Source organism: Artibeus jamaicensis, unplaced genomic scaffold, assembly GCF_021234435.1.
Source record: "Artibeus jamaicensis isolate MK-2021 breed Jamaican fruit bat unplaced genomic scaffold, CSHL_Jam_final contig_1015, whole genome shotgun sequence".
NCBI lineage: Eukaryota > Metazoa > Chordata > Mammalia > Chiroptera > Phyllostomidae > Artibeus > Artibeus jamaicensis.
This window is the reverse complement of record NW_026521194.1, coordinates 20,413,705-20,440,022: the sequence shown is the minus strand read 5'-3', so window position 1 is coordinate 20,440,022 and position 26,318 is coordinate 20,413,705. Positions and strand designations below refer to the sequence as shown.

General features: G+C 37.9%; 1 protein-coding gene across 28 annotated transcripts in view; it reads left to right on the top strand.

Moving 5' to 3' along the window:
• The first annotated feature begins 2,367 nt into the window (after positions 1–2,367).
• The window catches only part of ABI2 (abl interactor 2), a 97,735-nt gene continuing 73,784 nt past the window's right edge, over positions 2,368–26,318 (top strand). For 5 of the 28 annotated variants that reach the window (XM_053658222.1, XM_053658181.1, XM_037165906.2 and 2 more), the window contains exon 1: positions 2,379–2,678. In XM_053658222.1, coding sequence (XP_053514197.1) covers positions 2,562–2,678 — 117 coding nt within the window. In that variant the 5' untranslated portion in view covers positions 2,379–2,561. Of the gene's footprint in view, positions 2,679–26,318 lie in introns of all 28 variants that reach the window. The other 23 variants (XM_053658150.1, XM_053658116.1, XM_037165903.2 and 20 more) reach the window with 11 other exon arrangements.

Below are 26,318 nucleotides of genomic sequence, written 5' to 3'. Positions count from 1 at the left end.
AGTGGCTCTTAACAATTGGGTGAGGCTTACCTTGACTTATTCAACATGCTTACTCAAACTTGGGACAAAGCCAAAGTGTAATTTATTGGAAATAAATATAAAGAATTGCAATTACACTTAAAAAAATAAACTGTACTTGGCATGGCAGCTAATATATAAAAAATTAGGAGTTTTTAATGCTCACTTTGAATCAGGTTGATGGTAAAATTGCTTTAAAAAGTCACCTGGGGCAGCATTAATGAAAGTATTCTCTCTGATTTTGGGAGACAATAGTCTCATTGGATTCTTGGAAAAATAATCCATGTTCATTTTATAAAATTAGGGTTAGTAACCCCAAAAAGCCCTGCAATCTCACCACTCAAATCACATGTATTCTTAGAGCTCTTGTAGTTAGTTGTCTTCCTTTTTGCTTAAATTACCTCCGAGGCAGGAGAAGTATTTATGTCTTGGAGTCCTTAGGTTCTGCTGAGTATTAAAGCTCCTCTTAGAGGAGATTCCCAGCTTCAGACATTGAAATCATGGACCTTCAGAGCCAGAGAGGCAGTTTCATCTACATCACCTGGACACTCCCTAGAACTATAAATTGGACTAGACTATCTGAATGAGAATATCTGGGGGTGGGACCTAACAATCTGTGTTTTAACAAGCCCTCCAGATAACTCCAATCCACACTGAAGTTTGAGAACTGACCTGAGTTTAATGCTTTGCTTTTTCAGATAAGGAAGTTAAGATCCATATGGAATGTCACAAATTGATTTGAGAAAGTACAATGCTGGAATCCTCACAGAGCGATTCCTAGGTTGATGAATCACCCCATAGGGAGATGTGTTTATAGAGGATAATCGCTAAGCAGTATTCCAAAGAATGCTAGGTGAGAATAGTGTAACGGGAGAAGAGCCTACCATTTAACTCTCCGGTTTGCTTCTTGCAAATCAACACTAGCCCTTTGATACATTGAACTTCAGTCTAAAACAAAAGTTTGCTGCATCTAATATGTATTAATCACTTGATTATAAATGTCTTATTCCCTGAGGCAAGTTTTACGAGCCATATAACTACTACCCCATTCCATCACTGCTGGTCTCTAATTAATCTCTGGAGTGACCCTGAAGCATTCATTTTTTTTTAACAAGCTCATCACACGTAAGTTTGAGAATCACTAATATAGATGTTTAAAGTGGTTAAGAGTAAAACTGGTTGAACTGGACCAACATTTTCAATGTCTTTTTATTTAGGTTCCACAGTAAAGACTCAAAACAATTTGCTAATACGCTTATCATAAAATCAATGTCATAACATCAGAGATTGCTCCAGAAATTTGTAATGGAACAGCATCGAAATGATTTTTTTGAGAAAGTATAATATAGTTTTCTTATCATTTGGGAAAGGGGGGGCAGAGAATCACTGTAGGAGGAACAAGAGATCACAAAAGCAAGAACAAGTTGAAATAATGGATCCTGTTCTAAACTACAAATGTAGCCAACTTTAACTATCACAGTACAGAAAAGGTCACAGACTGTATCTCAGCGGGTGTCAGGGGTCTTGGTTTTTTAAGATTACATTGTGTGGAACAGTCACATCTAGCAAAAAGATACATTTGGGGAATAAGAACAGAATTGCAAGATCAAAATGCTCTACCTTGAATTTAACATTTCTGAAGGTGCCCTCACATAAACTTTTATTTTCCCCATGTAACAGCCCTGTAGGGAAGGAAATTAGTACCAGCAAAATCGTTTCAGAAACTTTACTGAATCACGAAGAAAAGATAGCGAAGACGATATAGCCAGAGAAATGACAGAAAAGGTTGTCAGTGAGGAAGCGGGGCAGGCACATCAAGCTGAGGTCCAGGGAACGGGGCAAGTCAATGCAAAAAAAAAAAAAAGCCAGGGTGCAGGAAATTGAGGATCAGGAAACTGGAATGTACTGATGTGGTCCAAGATGAAGAGAAAAATGAAAAGTAACGCGGCACTTAAAGCTGCATGGAAGTTTCCTTGGGCTGACATGTCCCTCAGGCCAATGACCACAGCAAGGCCTTGGACCCCAGGCTGAGCATCACGCGGCGGGGGCATCGCGGGGGGCGCGGGCGGGAAGACGCCGGGGCCTGAGCGGCGACGTCGGACTAACAAAGGCCGCCGGGGGTGGGATTTCCCACAACGCGCAGCCGGCGGGGTCCGAAGGGTTAACTGCGCGCCCGACTCCCGCGCGCATCCCGGCCCCCACTCGGTTCGTCGCTTGGAGACGCCGGAAGTGGGGGAGGGGCGAGCGCGGGGCGGAGGGTGGGAATCGCTCTCGAGCGCCCTGGGCGGAGGGAGGGAGAGGAGCGCGCGTGCGCGCGCCTGGCCGGCTGTCGCCGCGGTGACTGTCCTCGAGTCCATCGGCTCGCGCCCCGCCCCCGTCCCTGCTGACCCCTCCCCTGTCGCGCGCGGGGGTGTTTCTCGCTCCTTCCGAGTTGCGGCCGCCGTGGCCGCTACTCCTCCTCTCCCGAGCTTGGGTTTCCCTGGCGCCGCGGCCGCCGCTGCCTCTGCGGACTGTATGAGGAGGAGGAGGAGGAGGATGTGAAGATGGCGGAGCTGCAGATGCTGCTCGAGGAGGAAATCCCGGGGGGGCGCCGGGCTCTCTTCGACAGCTACACGAATCTGGAACGGGTGGCCGATTACTGCGAGAACAACTACATCCAGGTGAGACGCGTCTCCTGGCCCCGGCGCGCGGGGCTTCGGGGTGGTGAGCGGCGCGCGTGGGACCCCCACCGCGGGCTGGGGGCGCTGGGCGCTGGGGCTGAGGCCCGGCCGTGACCGGCCCTGCGGCGCCCGCGGTTGGGGGTGGGGCAGGGTGGGAGTTGGGGATGGTGAATGGATGAGAATTCTCCGGGCGGAGGAAATCGTAGCTTTAAAACATCTTTAAAAGCCGTGAATCAGGCGGTGTGTGGTGTCCCCGCCTCTTCGCTTCTCCTGCCCTCGGTCGCCCCCGCTCCCGGTGCCAGTCAGTGTTCTGGATGGCGGGGGAGGTGGAGAGTGGCGTTTTCTGTTTGACAGAATCATGCTCCCCCTGTGTGGCAGGGGCGTAGGGGAAGCATGGATCATCCCCTTCCCCCACGCTCTGGGGGATTTTTGTTTAAGGGACAGTGTTGCTGCAAAGTGAAGTGCCTCAGTTTCTATTCATGTGAATGCCTCAGGAGTCTGTTACTTGAGTGTGTGGGTGTTTTTGTTTTTTGGCTGGTGTTTTAGATTCTAACTGGGGATACATGCAGTTGTCTCTTTTTGGAAGTTACTGCTGTTTTCCTCTCTATGGAGAATGAAAAGCTGCATGATAATAAGCTTTCCCCTCTCCCAACCCGATATAATAAATGATTTATTTTCCCGTGGGAAAAACAGTTGTGACTATTTTTTAGAGAACATTAGGAAATGATCCTCATGGTTTACTTTTTCCCGTGATGGTTGGTTTGGCACAGGGACTCAAAGTGGTAGTGCTGGGTATATGTGTATGGAGGCGCGGGATATTGGATGAGATGAGATTCAGCTGCGCCTGGGTGAAGCGAAAGATTTTGTTGGTTAAACAATTCTTCTTTAAAAAATTGTTTGAAAGAATAAGTTAAAACGCAGTTTGCAAATTCAGCATGTTTTGTTTTCTTATGGCTGATTCCGAATCACAGGTCCTACCTCCATTTTTTTTCTCTTATCATTTGAATTCTCTTGGGATAAAGGTGGAAATGGAAGAAGTATGTTAAATTGTTCCTTCACTAGGGTCTTTTTTTCTTCTGCTCCCATATCTATCTGTCAGGCATCCTTCTTAACATCGGGTATTGGGGAGCATTCTCAAGTCATAGTTTAAACTAAAAAAAGGGTATTAAAATGTATAGGTTCATAAATTTTGTAAGGAGCACATAGTTAGTCAAGGATGGTATTGTTATATTTTACTTGATTTGATATATATTGAACTATTTATTATCTTGTAGGGAATATTTGTAGTGGAGAATGAACCAGATATAATCCAAGGCTTTTCTCTCCAAAGAGGCAGTTAAAAGTATATGGCTGGTAGGAAAAGAAAGACTGTCTTGGGTCAAAGATTTTGTGCAAAAATATAGTTGTCCATATTTGTAGGGTGCCTTTCTTTTTCTAAAAAGTTATTTATTTATCGATTGATTTTAGAGAGAGAGGAAGGGAGGGAGGGCAAGGGGAGAGAGAAAAGAAGGAAAGGAGGGAGGAAAGAGAAATATCGACTTGTTGTCCCACTGATTTATGTATTCATTGGTTGATTCTTGTATTTGCTCTGACGGATCCTACAGCCTTGGGAGTAGGGGACGTGGCTCCAGCCAACTGAGCACCTTGGCCAGGGCTGTGGGATGCTTTTCTGACACTGCGTGGGATAGGAGAGATTGAAAGGTTCACTTGCTCAATTTTCCACTAAGTACATTCAAAAGTCTTTTGTGGCCTATATCCTCATACTGTGTCAAGGTTTGATAATATCCATCTAGTATCTACAGAATTTCATAGTGCAGTTACTAGGAAGTGCTCTGTGAGCCAATGATAATATATACTGTGTCAATTTATACTGTGTAATGGACTTCAGGTGGGAAGGACTGGAAGCAGCTGTGCTATCTCAGGGAGTTCACCTTCTCTAGGAGGGGCAGCTGAAGGACTGAAGTAGTAATTTTATTGCCTTGTGCAGTTACAGGTCAGAAGAGAGTTACAGGTCAGAAGAGAAATTGAGGGTGAACAAATGATTATGTTGCACTTACTACCAGGGAGTAAAGAAAACAAACAGATTTGTCTCTCTTTGGAATTGTTATTGTAATTTCAAGGTATAGTACTCCTTAGATTATAATGTTACATAAAGGTGAAAGTACATGGATTAATAAAGCTGAGAGGTTAAAGGGATCAGTGATTGTTGTTTTTTTTAATATATTTACACACTGTCGTAGCAGCGGGTCTCAATTTAGTGGTGGCATTTTGAAATTCAAAGAATAAATACTGATTAATAGAAATGGATTCAGTTTAGCATCTAAAACAAAACAGATTGTATTTTTTTAACTTAGATTATCATCAGTTTGAGGATCCACTGGGTATATTTTTGGTGTTCTCCTCTTACACGATTTGTCTGTAGTAAAGTTGATAAATAGAATGTGGTGATAGTGATTTGTGCTGACCTAGCTCCACAGTCCGCAGGCTCTCCTTGCAATCCAAAGAATTGACCAGCAGGGGTTTTGATGCTGCCTCTGGCCCTGCAATAGATAAAAGTTAATTGGTGGGATCAGTGACCAAATGGTCAATTTAGCTTTATTATAGCATCACGCCCGAAACACTAGCTCAAGCTAACTAACTGAACACTCAATTTTGTGTGAAAATGTAATTTTTGCTTGTAAAGCAGAAAAAGGACAGATCTGTTGATCATATGTAACAAAAGGTAAGGTGTTTTTTTCCCTCAGTGTTTTTTTTTAAGATTTTATTTATTTTTAGAGAGGGGAAGGGAGGAAGAAAGAGGGAGAGGAACATCAGTGTGTGGTTGCCTCTTGCACACTCCCTACTGGGGACCTGGCCCACAACCCAGGCATATGTTCTGACTGGGAATCGAACCCTTGACCCTTTGGTTTGCAGGCTGGCACTCCGTTCACAAAGCCACACCAGCCAGGGCCTCAGTGTTCTTAAATAGCTGGTTTTATGCATAGGAATATCCAAAAATTTAAGGTAAGTAGGAACATTCTAAATGTAACTTCTAATGTGTGAAATTGACAAAGGAGGGAAAATTATTGTGTTGTCCTGAAAACAGTTGTACTCTTTAAATTATTTCTGTTATAAAAGTATCCTTCAGATATATTATCAGCATTAGAAGTGAACACCAACAAAATCCACAGGTAGAGCAGGGCAGGGTTATAAGTAGTAGTTTTCTATGTTACTAATGCAGTGAAACAGACATTTAAAAATAATCTGTAGTAAGATTTTAGATGATTTTTGTTTTATTACTTCAGCCTCTAGAAAATTTTTCTAAAATGTGATGATAGAAAGTTATAATTGCAATTTGCTGATATTTATCATTGTTCATTATTTGGATGTGGAACAAAAGTATCCAATAAAATGAATTTGCTCAGAAGAACAGAAATTATGAATTTATCTTAATATTTTATTTGAATTCTCTTTTTAATAACAGGAGAGCTATCGTTAAAAGCTCTCCTTTTTTTCTTTTTAGTAACAAGGATACTCCAAGTTCATTAAAAATTGCATGAAATGTTTATAAAGAGATAATAAAATTATGTCTTTTTCCCAGGCAATTTCATAAAAAAGTAATTACTAAAAGATACAGATATTTGAAATTCTTATTTAATAAAAGCCATAGAATGCATACTTATTGTTGAAGATTATTAGAAAATACAAATTGTCTAATAATTTTGAACGTATATCTAGTATTTATACTTTTAAATCTTTTTGATATAAGTAACATATAGTATATCATATTTTTTTACAAAAGTGGGTTCCTACTCTGTAGTACCTTTCTGCCATTCTTTAAAAAGAAACTTAATGGTATTAGGCTTATTATGGGTGTCATAGAATATATAGAAAGGAGGTTCGTGTTAATGTGTTTGAGTTCTGTCTGTTCTCACAAATAGAAGAGTATTACAAGTACCTAGAATCACAAAAGAAAGAAAGAACATCCATCATTTGAGAGTAGAAACTTAAGGTCCTTCCCTGTGATTTTTGTCTTTTACTTCCACAGACAAGAGTAAACCACATATGTGGACTGAATTAGGGAAACTCAATTTCTATAGATTGAGGTGATTTAATTTACCAGGATTTGATCAAGGTTTATCATCCTTAACAAAATTGGTCCTGACTTCCCAGCAGAGACATTTGGTGTTTGGATTTTCAGTGAAAAAGACAAACCAGTCAATATCAAGAAATTTGACAAGATTGGAAAACATACTAAATTATATTCTGAGCCTATTCTTTTTATAATTAAAACATTTAAATTTAATTTTAAAAATAATTTTTGGCTCTGGCTGGTGTGGCTCCGTGGATTGAGTGCCAGCCTGTGAACCAAATGGTTGCCAGTTCAATTCCCTCCCTATCTAGGGCACATGCTTGTGTTGCAGGCCAGGACCCCAGTAGGGGGCACATTAGAGGCAACCACACATCGATGTATCTCTCCCTCTTTTTTTCCCTCCCTTCCCCAATCTAAAAATAAATAAATAAAATCTTTAAAAAATAAAAATATTTTTTGTAATTTTGTCATTGTGCATTTTCTACACCTTCTCCAAGGTACTTAATTGGCCTCTTAATTCCCTTCATTGATCCAAGGACTTCAGCTGCACTTCTTTTTTGCCCTACTTTGAAAAGCTTGTTTAGAAATTGCCCTTTAGTCAAACAGGTCATGAACTCTTTCTTTGTCTTCTTAGCTTGGTTTGATTAATGTATGAATGTGTGATAGGTTTCCTTTATTCAGGGTGGCCTATTTTCTCCCAAAGAATGGTTTATAACCAAATTGGTTTTCTCATGTGTAGGATATGTATTTCAGATATTTTAAAGAATGAGATCCTTTGGCATTATTTTCCTTTTAAAACTCAAGGAATTTTAATAGACTAAGTGGAAGTAAGTATAAGTATGATCTTTTGGTGGATGAATGGAAGTATCCTGAAAGTTATATTATACTATTTATAGACTTTTGATAGCTTATGATTTAATTTTTATGGGACTTTAATAGATTGGCTTTTTGAAGTAGTATGTGGGCCAACACCTGCTACTTTGAATTTTTCATTTACTTGGTATTCCTTTTCCACATACAAAACTGGTAGAAGATAAGAGTCATATCTTAAAATTTTTAATATCCATTAGGCATATGATGTTGTGCATATAGTAGACACTAATTAAGTAGTTGCTGAATGTCAGAAATACATTCTTGACTTATTTGAGACAGTGCACTGAATTATTTTATAGACTGGATGTAATTACCTCTAAATTTCCTTTGCAAGCTTTTCCTTTCTTATGATATAGAAAGCATCATTCATATTGCAATCATTACTTTGCCAGGAACAGAATTTTACTTTTTATTTCTTTTACTTTTAATCCTCACCTGAAGATTTGTTTATTGATTTAAGAGAGAGAGAGAAACATTAATTTTGCCTCCTGTATGTGCCTTGACTGGGGATCGAACCTGCATTCTTTTGGTGAATGTTCCCAACAACTGAGTCACCTCACCAGGGTACTTTTTATTTTATTTTATTTTTAATGCAAGTAATAGACTTTGATGTAGAAATTTTGGACCACAGAACAGTTTATGTTACAACACAGATTTTTTTTTCTCCTTTGATTTTTGTAGTCAGGTTTATTGAGGTATAATACACATATAATACAGGTCACCCTTTTTAGGTCTATGATTTTTGACAAATTTATTCTGTTATTTAACCACCATAATATAAAACTTTCTAGTTTTAGCTAATGATGAATATACCTGTGAACATTTGCAAATAAATGTTGGTGGGACCTCACTTGGTAAAGTGATAGGTAATCAAGGTACCTCAACGTGATTATGTTGCATGTATTCATATAGAACACATAGGCAAGGCTTGAACTGCAGGTGATCAGAGTCTTGGCAGAACACTTGTGATTCTCTTGGAATATGAGGTTATATGAGGAGCCATTATAAGGCTTTTTCTCATTGACTTCCCTGTTTACAAAGGAGACGATACATTTTATCATCACCTCCTGCTTCTGATGATGTGTGACCTTCTGTTGTACCCTTTTAGGGTTTAGCTGCTATGTGGCATTGACTCCTCAGCAGAGCGTTAAACATCCTTGTTGCAATCATATGGCACCTTTTATTTTGGTATTTCTCTGCACCGGGGCCTCAGCTTTTAGTCCTTCCTTTAGCTCTCTGAATAGTAGACTTTCTGTTAGAGCTTGAGCAAAGGTGTTAGGTCTTGCCTTATCTTTGCATTGACAATATATATTTAACAATAGGGTCATTGGGTTACGTGGGTTATAGGAAGTGCTGAACCTTTTTCCTGAAATGATGGTACTATTTTATGTTCCCAGCAGCAAAGTTCCAGTTGCTCTTCATCCTTGTCAGCACTTGGTTTTGTCAGGTTTTAAGCTTTTAGCAATTTTGATAGACATTAGTGATCTCTCACTGGTTTTGTTTTGCATTTTTTAATGACTAATGAATTTAAGCATGTTTGTTTATATGTTTATTTGCCATCTCCCTATCCTCTTTGGTGAAGCTTGTTTGACCTTTTGTGCATTATTTTAAAATATTTTATTTATTTATTTTAGACAGAGGGGAAAGGAGATGGAGAGAAATATCAGTGTGTGGTCGCCACTCCCATGCCCTATATTGGGGACCTGACCTGGATGGCAACCCAGGCATATGCTCTGACTGGGAATCAAACCAATGACACTTTGGTTTGCAGGCCAGTGCTCAGTCCACTGAGCCACATCAGCCAGGGCTCCTTTGTGCATTTTAAAAAATTGTTTGCTTATTGTTGCATTTCTAGTTTTTTGTATATTCTGAATACAAATAACTTTTTAGATATATATTTCATGAATATTTTCTCCCAGTATGTGATTTGTCTTTACATTTTAAGATTCCTTTCACAGAGCAGAAGTTTTAAGTTTTTACGGAGTCTAATATATCTTTTTCCTTTTTGTTCATATTTTTGGTGTTATAGCTAAGAAATATTTAACCTAAAGTCACAAAGATGTTCTGTTTTTTCTTTTAGACATTTTTATAGTTTTAGGATTACAGTTAAGTCTATGATCCATTTAGAAATAATTTTTCTACATGGTGTGAAGGTATGGGTCAAGGTTGTTTTTGTTTTGTTTTGCAAATGACTATTTGATTGTTATCCATTTGTAGGCAAGACTCCTTCCTCCATTGAATTCCCTTGGCTGAAAATCAATTGACCAATGTGTTTGGGTCTGTTTTGGTCTGTCTTTTGTTTCTTTGATGTGTATGTAGGTACTCTTTGCCCTTACCATGCGGTAGTGTTACAGTAAGTCTTGAAGTCAAAGTAGTGTGCATCTTTTACCTTGCTCTTTGTCAGAATTGTTTTGGCTATTCTAGGTCCTTTGCTTTTTTGTTGTTGGCTTGTTAATTTCTGCAGACTTTCTGGGAAATGGCATTGAATCCGTAGATCATTTGGGGACAAATTGACATTTGTAAAATATAGAGTGTTCTAATCTATGGGTTTGCTACTTCTCTCTGTTTATTTAGGTTATCTTTGATGTCTCCTGTTATTGTAGTCCTTAGAATACACACAAATTTTGCACATTTTATATTTATCCCTAATTATTTAATCATTTTTGACAGCAGTTTCCATTTGTTCATTACTAGGGTACCAAAAGAATTGACTTTTACATATTGACTCTTTAATATGTGACCTTGCTACATATGTATCAAACACAGTAGTGTTTTTTGAAGATATTTTTGGATTTTAAGTGTAAACAATCATGTCATCAGCAAATAAAGATGGTTTTATTTCATCCTTTCTAGTATTTTTTCTTTTTATTTCCCTTTCTTGCCTTATGACACTAACTAGAACCTCCAACATGATGTTGGGTAGGAGTGGCGAGAGCCTGTGTCCTTCACTTGTTCTCAGTTTTAGGAAAACAGGTAGTCTTTCACCATTGAGTATGAATTGGCTGTAGGTTTTTTTTTTGAATGCCTTTTGTCAGGTTGGGAAAATTCTCTTTTACTCACAGACTGTAATTCACAGACATGCAGAGTTGTATTTTAATTTTTTACAAATAGCGACATACTAATTATGGATATCCTGGGTTCGGGTTGGGCTTTATCCTGAAACTTTGGCCTGATATTTCTTAACTTTTTATACTTCAGTCCCTCTTATGATAAATGTAAAAACCAATTTACCCAGTGCTATTATTTCCATTTTATGGTTCTGTGTTGACTTTGGCCATAGGCACTATAACTTTCACCCTTTCCAACAGTTTGCCAAGATGGAAGGACTTACATGGGGTAGGTCTGCTAGAGTTTATATCTATTAGGGTGACAGAATCTGCAGAGTCCAGAGGTTTAGAGATAAGTCTTCAGATCACATGTGACCAAATATTATCATTAACCTTATGACTACTTTAGCTTCCATTTTGAACTCTATATATAAGGAAATTATTTAAAATGCTAAGCCATTTGTTTAAACTGACACAGTACCTTTTGCATATACAACCTTATAGTCTTGATGGTGTTATTTTCAAATCCAGAAGGAGATTTTGTAAGAATACAAAACTCTGATGTATTTACTTCTTAATTTGTAAATATTCAGTCTGTTATTTTCTATGTTATTTTTCCATTGCTATTGTAACATTACCACAAATTTAGCATCTTAAGTCAACATGACCTTATAATCATTTTACTGTTCTGAAGGTTAGAAGACAAAAAGGAGCCACACAACTGTGTTCTCTCTGGAGCCTCTAGGGGAAAATCAGTTTCTTTGCCTTTTCCAGCTTCTATAGGCCACTTCAACATTCTTTAGCTCATGGTCCTCTTTCAACTTCTAAGCCAGCAGAGGCATCACCCTGGTTTCTTCTGTTTTCACTTCTCTTTCTGTCCCTCTGCTTCTGTCATCACATCCTCTTCTCTCCTGCTTCTGTTGTCACATTGCCATCTCTGACTCTGACACTCTGTCTCTCATAAAGACCCTTAGGATTGATTTTATTGGGCCCACTTGGATAATCTCCCCATCTCAGGATCTTTATCACATCTGCGGTTTCTTTTGCCATGTGAGGTAACATACGCACAGTTTGCAGGCATAGGATGTAATCATTTGTGAGAGTGGGGGACCTCCCTTAAGCCTGCCATCGTACCTGGGCATAGCTTTTCCTGTAGTCGTTGCTATATCAGTAAGTGGCAGCTCTAACCTCCTTGATACTTAAGCCAAAACCCTTGGTACCATCATTGACTCTATTGGATAATAAAAGGCTTTATCTTCACATGTCTGGATCTGAGTCACCACCACCCACCCCTGTTACCAACCTAGTCCAAGCCACCACCATCCCTCTATTGCCCCTATATTGCCATATGGATTGTGGCATTAACCTTTTAGCTAGTCTTAGAACGGCAGCCAGAGTAATCTTAAAAATATAGGTAAATCAGATCATGTCACTCCTCTGTTCATAACACTCAGATTTCCCATCTCACTCAGTGTAAGAACTAGTCTTTAAAATTACCTATAGACTGCAAATTAGTCTTGAATCATCTCCTGTTACACTCCTTTCCTCCCCAGTGCTCACTCTACTGCAGCCACTTTTCTTGAACATACCAGGCATACTTCTGCCTTGGAACCTGGTTACTTTACATTTACTATGCCTTCTGCCAGGAGTTCTCATCCCCCAGATAGTAAGTAGTTGTATGACTGAATCTTTTACATTCTTCAGGCTTTTGCTCAAATGTCATCTTCTTGATAACCCCTTTTTGATCTGTATAAAATTATAACATACTCCTGCCCTGTGTTCACTCTCCGCTTGTACTTTTCTTTCCAGGCTTTATTTTTCTTAACCTTACTCATGTAACATGACGTATCTTATTTATTTCTATGCCTGTCTGCCTCCCCTGGTATGTGAGCCCATGAGGGCAGGGAGTTTTGTCTCTTTCATTGTCAGCATCTGGAACAGTGCCTGGGACAAAATAGGTATTCAGTAAATATTTGTTAAATGAATAAATTAGGTCTTTCCTAGTAAGCAGTAGAAAATACCTGTTTGAGAGCTGTGAAATAGTTTTCCAAGGTTGGAGAGTTTGTAGATTTATGTGCAGGTAAATGAAGTTGTTGAATAGTTTTCATTAGTTCAGCATATTCGATGTAGGTGTGATGGACAATCAACAGTGCTATTTCAGACATGGCACGTGCTTTGGAACTGAACTGCTGAGTAAATTCAGCAGTTCAGTTACTTTCACTTAGCTCAGGGCTTATTTTATAGTGGATGCTCATGAATTGTCTGAGCTGATCTATAGCTTCTTGGGAAATAATCAAGGGAGATACTCCTATATTTAAAAAACCAGGTAAGTAAACTCAAACTTAACCTTTGATTCTGTAAACTAAAATTCAGTTAACATAGCAGTAGTGGTCTTCTCCCCTGTGTCCTCTGTGTTTTGTTGAGTAAAACGATTGAGCTTAGGACTCACGCTTTAAAAAATTTTTTAGTATATATTTTTTCTTATTCATTCAAAAAATATTTATTGAGCTTTTGTCTATGCCGGGAATCAGTGGTAACTCATGGATTTAACTGTCTAGTTCTATTAATCATCTTAATTCCTGTGGTGAGCCTCTTTTGTAAATTGTGAATTAGTTGGGTTTGAACTGACTATAACATGGGACGATTTTTCTTTTGTTGTTTTGCTGACCATTATTTGGCTGTGTCTGTTTGTCTGTGGACAACTTTGGATGGAGGTGAATAGATGCATTGTTAGGAACTTCCAGAAACTGCAGAACAAGATTAAATAGGGGAAGCCAACAAGGGATGCCAGCCTTTCCCAACACTTCGTCCCCCAAGTCTTCAACCAGAAGATAGATCTTGAATAACGATACTTTTTCTTCTCCCTTGAAAGTTTTTATTCCAAATATGGAAGAGCAGGCCATGTTCACAGAATGAATTTGAATTACTTATCTTTGTTTGTTTCTGATGTTAGGGGAAAAGCTTTTAGTCTTTTTACCATTAAGTACAGGCACACCTCGTTTTATTATGCTTCACTTTACTGTGTTTCACACTTCATGTTTTTTACAACCTGAAAACCTGAAGGCCACACCCTCCAGTTTGATTTGCTGCTTTGAGATACTTGCTTTGTTATGATGGTCTGGACCAGCCCTGCTGTTATCTCCAAGGTGTGCCTGCATGATGTTAGCTGTGGGTTTCATCATAGGTGTCCTTTACCAGGATGAGCATATTCCCTTCCGTTCTTACTTTGTGTTTTTATAATGAAAGGGTAGTGAATTTGTCAAATCACTTCTCTATATTTGTTGAGCTGGTCATGTGTTTTTCCCCTTTATTCTGTTAATATGATGTGTTAATAGATTGATACATTGATTGATTTTCCTATGTTGAACCATTCTTACATTCCTGGGATAAATCCCACTTGTCACAGGTTATAATCCTTTTAGTATGATGCTAGATTTGGCTGGCTAGTATTTTACAGAGGATTTTGTGGTAAGGGATATTGGTTTGTAGTTCTCTTATGTCTTTGGGTTCATAGTTAGAGAAATGTTGGAAGGAATAGAATAGGATGACTTGAGAAGCATTTCTTTTCAAGTTTTGTGGAAGAGTTTATATAGAATTGGTATTTCTTACTTGTAGAATTTACCAGTGGTACTATCTGAACCTAATTATTCTTTGTGAGGTTGTTTTAAACAAAAATTTTAATTTCTTTAATAGACATGGTTATTCAGACTTCGTCTAAGTTATCTCATTTATTTGCAGCTTTCTACAGTGCTGTTAATATTTTTTATTTTATTTATTTATTGTTCATGTTTTTTAAAAGATTTTATTTATTTATTTTTAGAGGGGAAGGGAAGGAGAGAGGGAGAGAAATATCAATGTATGGTTGCCTCTTGTGTGTTCCCTGCTGGGAACTGGCCTGAAGCCCAGGCATGTGCCCTGACTGGAAATCGAACCTTGATCCTTTGATTCACAGGCCCGTGCTCAGTCCACTGAGCTACACCAGCCAGGGCTACTGTTCCTATTTTTTATCTTCTTTTTCTTAGATAAATCCCTTTAACATTTCATATTACAAGGGCTTGGTGATGATGAACTCCTTTAACTTGACCTTATCTGGGAAGCACTTTATCTGCCCTTCCATTCTAAATGAAAGTTCTGCTGGATAGAACAATCTTGGATATAGGTCCCTGCCTTTCATGACTTGGAATACTTCTTTCCAGCTCCTTCTTGCCTGCAAAGTCTCTTTTGAGAAATCAGCTGACGGTGTTATGGAACTCCTTTGTAGGTAACTGTCTCCTTTTCTCTTGCTGCTCCGAAGATTCTCTCCTTATCTTTAATCTTGGCTAATGTAATTATGATGTACCTTGGTGTGTTCCTATTTGGGTCCAACTTTGGGATTCTCTGAGCTTCCTGGACTTCCTGGAAGTCTATTTCCTTTACCAGATTGGGGAAGTTCTCCTTCATTATGTTTTCAAATAAGTTTTCAATTTGTTGCTCTTCCTCTGCCCCTTCTGGTATCCCTATGATTCAGATGTTGGAACGTTTAAAGGTGTCCTGGAGGTTCCTAAGCCTCTCCTCATTTTTTTGAATTCTTGTTTCTTCATTCTGTTCTGGTTGAACATTTATTTCTTCCTTCTGCTCCAAATTGCTAATTTGAGTCCCAGTTTACTTCTCTTCAGTGTTGGTTCCCAGTACGTTTTCCTTCATTTTGCATTTCATAGCCTTCACTTCTTCCTCTATTTTGTGACCATGCTCAACCAGATCCGTTCACCAGTGTTTTGAACTGTGCATCTGATAGGTTGACTATCTCTTCGTCACTTAGTTGTATTTTTTCTGGAGCTTTGATCTGTTCTTTCATTTGGGCCTTTTTTTTTTTTTTGGTCTCAGCATACTAGTTATGTAGAAAGGGGTGGAGCCTTAGGTGTTCACCAGGGTGGGGCAACCCACATTGTTGGGTTGTGATGCTGTATGTGAGGGAGGGGTCCAAGAGGGAACAGTGGGGTTTGCTCTGCTCTTGGTTTTCAGTCACTTCCCCTGCTTCCCACAAACAAATTGGGCCTTTCTGGTGCTGATTCCTGGGTGGGTGGGTTGGTTTGTGTATGTTCTAGGACTCTGTGGGTTTCTCCAATGAACTCTCTTCTGATGCTGGAGTTTCTCCTGCTGGCACCCCAACCCCCACTGGTATTTTGCTTAGAGGTCTGAGGCTTTAGTTTCCCATGCTGGAACCCTGGTTTGAGCGGTCTGTCTTGCTCCCCAGTTGTTCTTCCTGGTTTATCTGCATGCAAATGTGAGACCTCAGATGTGGGACTACCAGCTGCCTGGCCAGTTCACCAGCTTCTGTCCTGCTGGCCAGCTGCAGTCTTGCTTGCCCGCTCCACAATCCAGCTCCACAATCCATCGCCTCACTGGGTCTTCAAGCCACGTATTCTCTCCACCCAGCTGCTGGTCTCTGCCCCTCCTACTGGTCTGGATGAATGTTTCTTTTTTAACTCCTTGGTTGTCAGGCTTCCATACAGTTTTTGTTTTTTTTCCTCTGTCAGTTCTAATTGTTTTTTGTTTTTAAATTGTTGTTGTCCTCCTTTTGGTTGTGTGAGGAGGCACAGTGTGTCCACCTATGCCTCCATCTTGGCTGGAAGTCTGACATTAATATCTTTTAAATGTTTATAGACTCTTTAGTGATTTTACCTTTCTAGATCTTGATACTAGTTACATTGTATATACTCTTTTTATACTGATTAGTTCTGGCTAGGAGGTTATTAGTTTTATTGATCTCAAAGAAGTAACTTGATTTTCAGGTATTTTCTTCAGTTAGTTTTTTAAATTGATTTGGGCTCACACATTTTTTTCTGCTTTTTTGGATTTAATTTGTGCTTTTTTTTCTTTGAAGTATAAGGTGATATTCTAATAGACATTTAGTGTTATAAAGTTTCTCTTACGTAGCTGCTTTAGTGACATCTCACAATTCAGTTTTTATTTTTATACATTTCAGAACACTTTCTAACTTATCTTTTAATGGTTTTTTGTTTCTGTTTTAAGCAGTGGGTTGTTTGGAAATATTTCCAGTTTGGAGATTTTTCATGGCTCTTTTTGATAATTGACTTCTATTCTGATGTTACTGTTTTTAGAAAACATACTTTGACTTGAATTTTTAAGGTATTTTTTGAGACGTTTAAAGGTCTGTAGTAGGGTTTAATTTGGTAAATATTTTCTGTGCTCTTGGACGTATCTTCTGCTCTTGGGTAGAGTGTTCTTTAAATACCAATTAGTTCAAAGTGGTTAATGGTGGTGTTACTTTCTGTCTATCAGTTATTAAGAGAGGATATTATTATACTTGAGTATACCATTGAATTTACCTATATCTTGTAATTTTTTCAGATTTTACATCATGTATTTTGCAGCTCTGTTATTAGTATTTAAATGTTTACAGTTATTTATTTTTTATGAATTGGCATCTTTAAAAACCATCTTTTTGAAATAACTACTACATTTTTAGGACTATAAGACGTATTTAGGTTTAGAGGAGGGAAATACAAAAGAATTTTTGAAGCAAGAAATGTGGTAAAATATTTAATAACCCTGTTCCACCCCTGTCCGCCACTGCCAGGTAGTAGGGGCACCTACCTGTAGCCAGGTAAGCTGCATTCGGACTATAAGACACACTCCCATGTTCCTCCTAAATTTTGGGGGGAAAGATGTGTCTTATAGTCCAAAAAATACAGTAGTTCTATTTTTCCTCTACAGTCTACTTTGATATATAATCAGTTTTGTTTTCTTTTGATTAGTTTTAGCAAATATATCTGTTTTTCTTTTATTCTAGTTGTATCTTTATGTCTGTAAAGCATATTTCTAAGGGATGTACATATATATGATTATGCTCTAACAACCTTTTTCTTTTTGTTGTCATGTTTAGATTATTTACATTTTGTATGATTATTAATATGTTTAGATTTAATGCTGTCATCTTACTATTTTCTGCCTCGTCCATCTTTATTCCCCTTTTCTACCTTCTTTTGGTGTGAGTAGCTCTCATATTTCTAGTATATTTCCTTTGGCTTATTAGATACAACTTTGTTTTGTAATTTTAATGGTTGCTTTAAGGTTTATCTCAAATCTTTCAAATATACCACTTTCTTTTAAAAGATTTTTCAAAATTTTATTTTTAAAGAGGAGTAGGGAGGGAGAGAAACATCAGTGTGTGGTTGCCTTTCATGTGCCCCCTACTGGGGACCTGGCCTGAAATCCAGGTGTGTGCCCTTACTGGGAATTGAACTGGTAACCCTTTGGTTGGTAGGCCGGCACTCAGTTCACTGAGCCACACCAGCCAGGTCACCACTTTTTGCGTAGTATGTGAACCTTACAGTTTTATACTTCCATGTCTCCCTTTTCATCCTTACACTATTATTGTCATACATTTTATGTATATATGTGTTATAAATCCTGCAATGTATTCTTTTTCATTGTTGTTTAAACAGCTAGTTATCTTTTTTAAAAAATTGAATAATGTTAAAAATCGTATATTTACCCATATAATTACCACTACTGGTATTTTTCATTCCTTTGTGTAGACCTGTATTTTTTTCTGTTGTTTTTCTTCTGTCTGTAGGACTTCCTTTAACAATCTTGTGCAGATATGTCGGTGATAAGTTTTTCTTTTAACTTGTGTATATTTGGAGATATCTTTTCTTTGTCCTTGTTTTGAAAGGTAATTTGGCCCTGGCTGCTGTGGCTCAGTACTGAGTGGGCCTGTGAAATGAAAGGTTGCCGGTTTGATTCTGGGTCAGGGCACGAGCCTGGGTTTTGGAACAGGTCCCCAGTTGGGGACATGTGAGAGGCAACCAATTGATGTATCTCTTTCTCTCTCCCTTCCTGTCTCTCTAAAAATAAATAAATCACTAAAAAAGTAAAAAAGAGAAAGATAATTATTTTGTTGGGTATAGCTTTCTTGGTATATAGTTTTTTACTTTCAGTATTTTAAAGATGGTTCCTTACTATTCTCTGGTTTACATTGTTCAAGTGAAAAGTTGCTTGGAAGATTTCCTTTCCATCACTGCTTCTTTTTCTTTCTTTTTTATTTTTTTAGCTATTTGATTTTGATATGCCTTGTGTAGTTTTTTTCTTGCTTTGTGTTTGGGTTTCATTGTTCTTCCTTAAACATTTTTTTTAATGATCTTTCTGTTTATTCTTGGGTAGAGAGGAAGGCAGGGAGAAAGAGGGAGAGAGAAACATCAGTCTGTTGTCTTCTTACACATGGCCCACAACTCAGGCACGTGCCTTGACTGGGAATTGAACCTGCAACCTTTCACTTTGCTAGATGATGCCCAACCAACTGAGCTACACTGGTCTGGGCTCATTGGATTTCTTTGATCTGTGAATGTAATGATCTTTTGTCAAATTTGAAAAATTTTCATGCATTATTTTGTCAAATATTTTTTCTATTGAAACCCCTTTGAAACCTCAATAACCTGTATATTATGGCACTTGAAGTTCCACAGCTTCTCATTGTTTTTAAATTAGACTTTATTTATTTCCTTTTAGAGAGTGGGGAAAGGAGGGGGGAAACATCAGTGTGTGAGAGGTACATTGATAGGTTGCCTTTCGCCATGCCCCCAACTCGGGACCTGGCCCGCAACCCAGGCATGTGCCCTGACTGGGAATGGAACCAGGAACCTTTTGGTTCACAGGCCGGCATTCAGTCCACTGAGCCACACCAGCCAGGGCCACAGCTTCTCATTTTTAAAAATCTCTTTTTTCTCTTCATTTCATTTTGGAGAAATTATGTTCTTTTGTCTTCTTGATTTTTGTAATGTTTTCTTTTATTAATTCCACTTGCTATATTCTTTATCTCAGACATTATAGATTTCATCCCTAGGAGTTATATATAGGTTTTTTTTATGTCATCTGGGAGTCTACTTAACTTTGTATATGCACAGAAATACTATTATAATAACATTTTAATGCCATTGTTAATTTTAACATTTATATATACTCTTGTTGTGTTTCAATGAATTTTTCTTTTCATTATTGGTGATATTTTTTTCTTTCTTTACATGACTGGTAATCTTTTTTTTTAATGCATAATTTATTTTTATTTTATTTATTTATTTATTTTTTTTAATATTAAATTTTATTTAGTTACTTTTCAAGTACATTTTTTTTTTAATCTATTTCTCCCATCCCACCCCACCCCCCCACCCGGTCTCCCCCCTCCCTCCCATTCCCCCCCCAGTCCTCATCTCTGTGTCTTTCATACTTGTTCCTCAAAATCCCTCCCCCTTTTTCCCCTTAAGTTCCCTTCCCTCTCCCCTCTGGTCGCTGCCCCCTTGTTTTCTATTTCAGCGTCTTTGTTTTTATTCTGTTTGCTTGTTTGTTTTATTCTTTAGCTTCCTGTCAAAGGTGAGATCATATGGTATTTGTCCTTCAATGCCTGGCCTATTTCACTCAGCATAATGCTTTCCAGTTCCATCCATGTTGTTGCAAAGGGTAGTAGCTCCTTCTTTCTCTCTGCTGCATAGAATTCCATGGTGTATATGTACCACAATTTTTTGATCCATTCGTTTACTGATGGGCACCTAGGTTGCTTCCAACTCTTGGCTATTGTAAATTGTGCTGCTATGAACATTGTGGTGCATAGGTTCTTTGAAATTGATGTTTTAGGATTCTTGGGGTATAATCCTAGCAGTGGAATTGCTGGGTCGAAAGGCAGGTCAATTTTTATTTTTCTGAGAAAATTCCATACTGTTTTCCATAATGGTTGTACCAGTCTGCAATCCCACCAACAGTGAACTAAGGTCCCCTTTTCCCCACACCCTCTCCAGCATTTGTTGTTTGTTGCTTTGTCTATTATAGCCATCCTGACTGGTGTAAAGTGGTATCTCATTGTGGTTTTAATTTGCATCTCTCTGATAGCTAACGATATTGAGCATCTCTTCATGTGTCTCTGGATATTCTGTATGTCCTCTTTAGAGAAGTGTCTGTTCAAGTCCTTTTCCCATTTTTTAATTGGGTTCGATGTCTTCCTAGAGTGGAGTCGTGTAAGTTCTTTGTATATTTTGGAGATTAAACCTTTGTCTGAGGTATCATTGGCAAATATGTTTTCCCATACAGTTGGTTGCATGACTGGTAATCTTTGATTGGATGAATACTTGTCACTGTGATTACTACTTAACTGGGTGCTGGATTTTTAAAAATATTTTTATTAATGTTCTGAGGTTTGTTCTTGAATGCAATTAAGTTATTTGGAAACTGTTGGAGTCTTTTAAGGTTTGTTTGGTGGGCCAGTGGAGTGTTATTCTCCACTGATCAGAAGGTAAGACCCTTCTGTGTAATCTAACCAGTGCCTCATGAGTGGTGAGGTTTTCCATTTCTCTGTTAGAAACATGCACCATTCCCTGTCCTGTATGAGCATCAGGCACTCTTCTTTATAATCCTCTTGGGTGACTCTTTCCCCATCCTTGGGTAGTTTTCTCGTATGCATGCACTGATCAATACTCTGCTCAGTATTAAAGGGAGACTCGCAAATCTCTGGATTTCTCTCTCTCTGCAACTTTCTGATGCTTTGGGAACTGTGATGGGCTTGGTCTTCTCAGCCTCTTACCTCTGACTTCTGAACTCTAATCCCTGCCAACTGTATCATAATAATACTCTTTTTAGTAGAATTTTTTCTCCTTCCAATTCAGGATTATTGCACTTATTTATCATGCCACTTTTAGAACAATTCCTTAGCTTTAAAAAATTTTCCATTATACTGATACTTTAAAGAATTTATGTGTTTTGTTTGCTTTTTCCTTTAGAATATTTCTTAATTTGAGTTTCTGATAGTTTCCTTATGATTATATTTAGTTTATGCAATTTTGCATGTTTGGCAGGAAACAAGTGATACATTCTTAGTGCAGTGCATCATATTAGGAGTGTGTCCCATCATTCGTGATACTAAGTTTGACTACTTGTTTCAAATAGTGTTTGCCACATTTCTGTTATATAAAGAACATTTCTCCTTTTTATAATGATTAATTTTCTCACATTGATTTTCATATCTATTTATGATTTTTGCCTGAAACAGTTATTGCTGTGGTGGTTGTAAAGTGATGATTTTCTAACTATCTCATTTCTTCTTTTTTTTCATTTTAAATATTTTATTTATTTATTTTTAGAGAGAGGGGAAGGGAAGGAAAAAGAGGGGGAGAGAAACATCATTATGTGGTTGCCTCTGATGTGTCCCGTACTGGGGACCTGGCCTGCAACCCAGGCATGTGCCCTGACTGGAAATCGAACCGGCAACCCTTTGCTTCACAGGCCTGTGCTCAATCCACTTGAGCTATACCAGCCAGGGTGCTATCTCATTTCTTGATGTGCTTCTTTGTCATTTGGAGGGGGAAATGAGTGGGAGATTGCATATCTGCTCTAGCTGTGGTTTATGCTGGCTGGAATAGTGTGGAAACATTGAGTTTTTCTGTGGTAGTGTAGCACTGTCCAGTTACTAGCTTTGTGAGTGCTGAGATGTGGCACATGTATTTTTTAGATGATGTACATTTTCTTGGCATGGTAGGTTCTAGGACTAGTAGTAATTATGTGGCAATTTCCTGATTACAGCATAATACAGTAGTACATTTCTCATATTAAGAGTTACAGTGGTTGCCTTGTGAGTGTTCCCCACTGCTCTGATTCTGCTACTGATGGACCAATTCTGTGATTTTGTTATGGACATGCTCTTTGGAGGCAAATCTTAGAGCTTAATCCTCTGGTGTTTCCTGGGTAAATACTCAGTGCCTTGTATAAATTTTCAAAGTGCGTGTGGCAGTAGCTTATTTTTTCCCAGCTTTACTGAGAGATAGGTAATTGATTTGTAACACTGTGTAAGTTTAAGGTTTATAACTTGATAATTTGATACATGTATGTATGAAATTATTACTACAATAGCGTTAGGTAACACCTCCATCACTTCACAAAATACTTATTTTTGGAGGGTACACAGAACATTTAAGATTTATTTTCTTAGCAACTTTCAAGCATATACTACAGTATTTTAACTTTAGTCAACATGGTGTACACAGATTACCAGCACTTACTTATAACTGGAAGTTTGTACTCTTTGACCAACATCTTTCCATTTCCTCCAGCCCCCTCCCCTAGCCCCTGACCACCACCGTTTTGTGTTTTACAAGTTTGGCTTTTTTAGATCACACAGTATTTGTTTTTCTGCGTCTGGCTTATTTCACTTAGCATAATGCACTCCATGTTGTTGCAAACGGGAGGATTTCCTTCATTCTCATGGCTGAGTAACATTCTGTTGGCGTGTGTATGTATATACCTCCATGTCACATACTATTTTTCACTCATCTGTAGATGGACGTTTAGGTCGTTTCCATATCTTGGCTGTTGTGAATAATGCTGCAGTGATTTCTTTGAAATAGGATTTTGTTTCCTTTGGATATATATCCAGAAGTGGGATTGCTGGATTGTATGGTAGTTCTCTTTTTAACTTTTTGAGGAACATCTATCCTGTTTTCCTCAGTGGCTATACGAATTTACATTCCCACCAACCGTGCACAAGATTTCCTTTTCTCCACAACTGCACCAGCACTTGTGATTTCCTTTCTTTTTGATGATAGCCTTCTAACAGGTGTGAGGTGATATCTCATTGCGGTTTGATTTGCATTTTCCTGATACTTAATGATGTTGAGTACCTTTTCATGTACCTGTTGGCTATTTGTGTATCTTTGGAAAAATGTATATTCAATTCCTCTGCCCATTTTTTTAATCTAGATATTTTTATTTTGCTCTTAAGTTAGACAAGTTCCTTAAATATGGTTTGCATATATTTTCTTCTGTAAGGTTGTCTTTTCATTTTGTTGATGGTTTCTTTTGCTGTGTAGATTTTTAATTTGATGTAGTCTCACTTGTTTGTTTTTGCTTTTATAGCTTGTGCTTTTGGTGCCTGTCTAAAAATAGTTGTTAAAACCTGCATCAAGGAGTTTTTTGCCTGTGATTTTTCCTGGGAATTTTATGGTTTCAGGTCTTATGCTTAAGTCTCTAATCTAATCAATTTTGAGTTAATTTTTGTGAATGGTGTGAGATAGGGGTCCAGTTTTATTCTTCTGCATGTGATTATTCAGTTTTCTCAGCAGTATTTATGGGAGAGACTGTCTTCTCCTCACTGAGTATTCTTGACTCCCTTGTCAAATAATAGTTGAATATATGTGAAGATTTATTTATGAACTGGTTGTAATTCTGTTCCATTGTCTGCCTTCTAAAATTCCATACTGTTTTAATTACTATGGCTTTGTAATGCAGCTTAAAATCATGAGGTGTGATAGCATCATCTTTGTCCTTCCTTGGATATGGTTTTTGGGGTCTTTTATGGTTTCATGAAAATTACAGGCTTTTTTATTTCTGTCAAAAATGTGGCACTATTTTTTATTACTGAATTTTGACTAGTGCACCCTGGTCCCCAAGGGAACTATTAGCATAGTATGTTACATCATTTGATTGACTCTTTGTTGTGTTTTTATCCTTGGCTTTGCACATGTTGTAATTCTTATGTTACTGTTAAGCCATTTGGGTATAGAGAGAAGCTATGATACTTTATGTACTACTGCTCATTTTTTTATTGAAGTATAATTGACACAATATTATGGTACTTCAGGTGTACAACATAGTGACTTGATATTTGTATATATTGCAAAATTATCACTATGAGAAATTAATTAATGTGTGTCACCACACAGTTATAGAATTTTTCTTGTGATAAGAGTTTTTAAATTTTTAAATTATTTTTTTAAAATTTATTGGTTATCGAGAAGGGGCAGGGAGAGACAGACAGACAGACAGACAGACATTGATTTGCTGCTCCACTCATTCACACATTCATCGGTGTATTTTCTTACATGCCCTGACCAGAGATGCAACCTGCAATTTCGGCGTATCAGGACAACACTCTAACCAACTTAGGTACCTGGCTAGGGCCTCTTGAAATAAGAAGTTTTAAGACCTACTGTTTTAGCAACTTTCATATAGGTAGTACAGTATTATTAACTATAGTTGCCATGCTGTGTACTTTTGTACATCATCATGAGTTATATGTGCTGCTGCTTATTAAAACTCCAGTATCTCATGCCCGTGAATTATACTGTCATTTGGTTTCTTTCCTCTATAAGGCAGAGGTGTAGGAACATAGTCAAAAGGCCCCTCTGATCTCTTACCTAGCCTGTTGGGATTTCTAACTTGAATTTTTATTTACATGTATGACCATCTGTGCTTTAACACTTTTCCTCATTATGCTTTACTTATATGGAGAAAAATATAAATTGGAAAGGGATGTCAGTCTATAAGTAGCTTTTCCAGTGTTTGTAGGTATAGTTAAAATTATTTCAGAATTGTGGAGAAAACACAGATTCCTGGCCTTAATTTGTTAAGATTTCAGAGTTTAATATTTTCAGATTTTTTTCCTGCTTTTATTAGCATCTATTTGATGCTAAATTTTCTTCTGGGCCCTAAATTTTTGTTTTTTCTGTTTCTTATGGGATATCTTTTTCTTCTCTGCAACCTCCTTTTCCAGGTTAGGAACAGTCTGCTCTTCCTTGGTAGGGTCATCTCAGAGTGGCAGGGAGGGCTCATGAGTGGCTAAGTCTGTCTGCTCATGGCTCTGTAAGTTTTGAGGTGCATCTTGGGAGCTTTTTCACTTGGATGTGCTCAAGGACGAGAGAATGTACATCTAAACCATCATGGTCAGTATTACTCTCTGCATTTTTAAGCATGTGCAGCAGAAATTCAGCACTGTTTTTGGGCCACTGACCCTGTGACCAGTCCCACTGTTTGGCCTAGGCACACCTGCCAAACTCGCCACCATTGTAAGGACGGAATGGCACACATTGCTTTTGTAAAATGACAACCTTCAGGTACTTGGTGGCTGTTTGGATTTGCATACCCTGATGGCTTGGGCAGTTTCACAGTTGTTCTTAAAGTGAACACAAAGGTTTGAACCTTTTTGATTTGCATGGTTTTTTGGGAGTTTTGTTTTCTGGGTCAGGACCATATTCAGAGGTCTCCTCAGGTTGCTATGGGAAGAGCAGGTTTTTGTTAATCTACAAATAAAGTCAAGAATGTAGAGGTATTTTTAATTTCCTGTGTTTTGAAATGCCAAATGTTACTGTTGATTCATACTTTTCCAGATGTGCTTAAGGTTTGTTTAGAATGAATCTTACCTAGGAGCATAAAGTTATCATCTTGTATTCACAAGTTAAGACTGCTGTTTATATTAACATTCAGAGAAAGTGAACTTAATCTTCAGTGATAATTAAAACATCTAACTATGCCAGTAATTGCTTTTAAATAGTAAAACTGTATTCCAATGAAAACAAAAGAACAATATAATTTTTTATAATTTTCTGTTTTAATGAGAGGGGATTGCTTGTGGTAAGTTTGCTTGTAATATAACTATGTATGGACTTTTTCAAATAAGATTTCAGAATAAATTCTTTTCCAACTACTTAAATCTTTGAGAAATTTAGTGTTGCTGGCATGATCAACTCAGAGCAATCTGCCAAATGTTATTTTTGTATTTGGCATCTTTTTCAGGTTTGTGCTAATAAAAAAAGGATACTTGCTTGTATCTTTCAGGAAAATATTTCAGTTTGTGGAAATAGAGACTAGTAAGCATGTCTTCGCCCAGTGTGT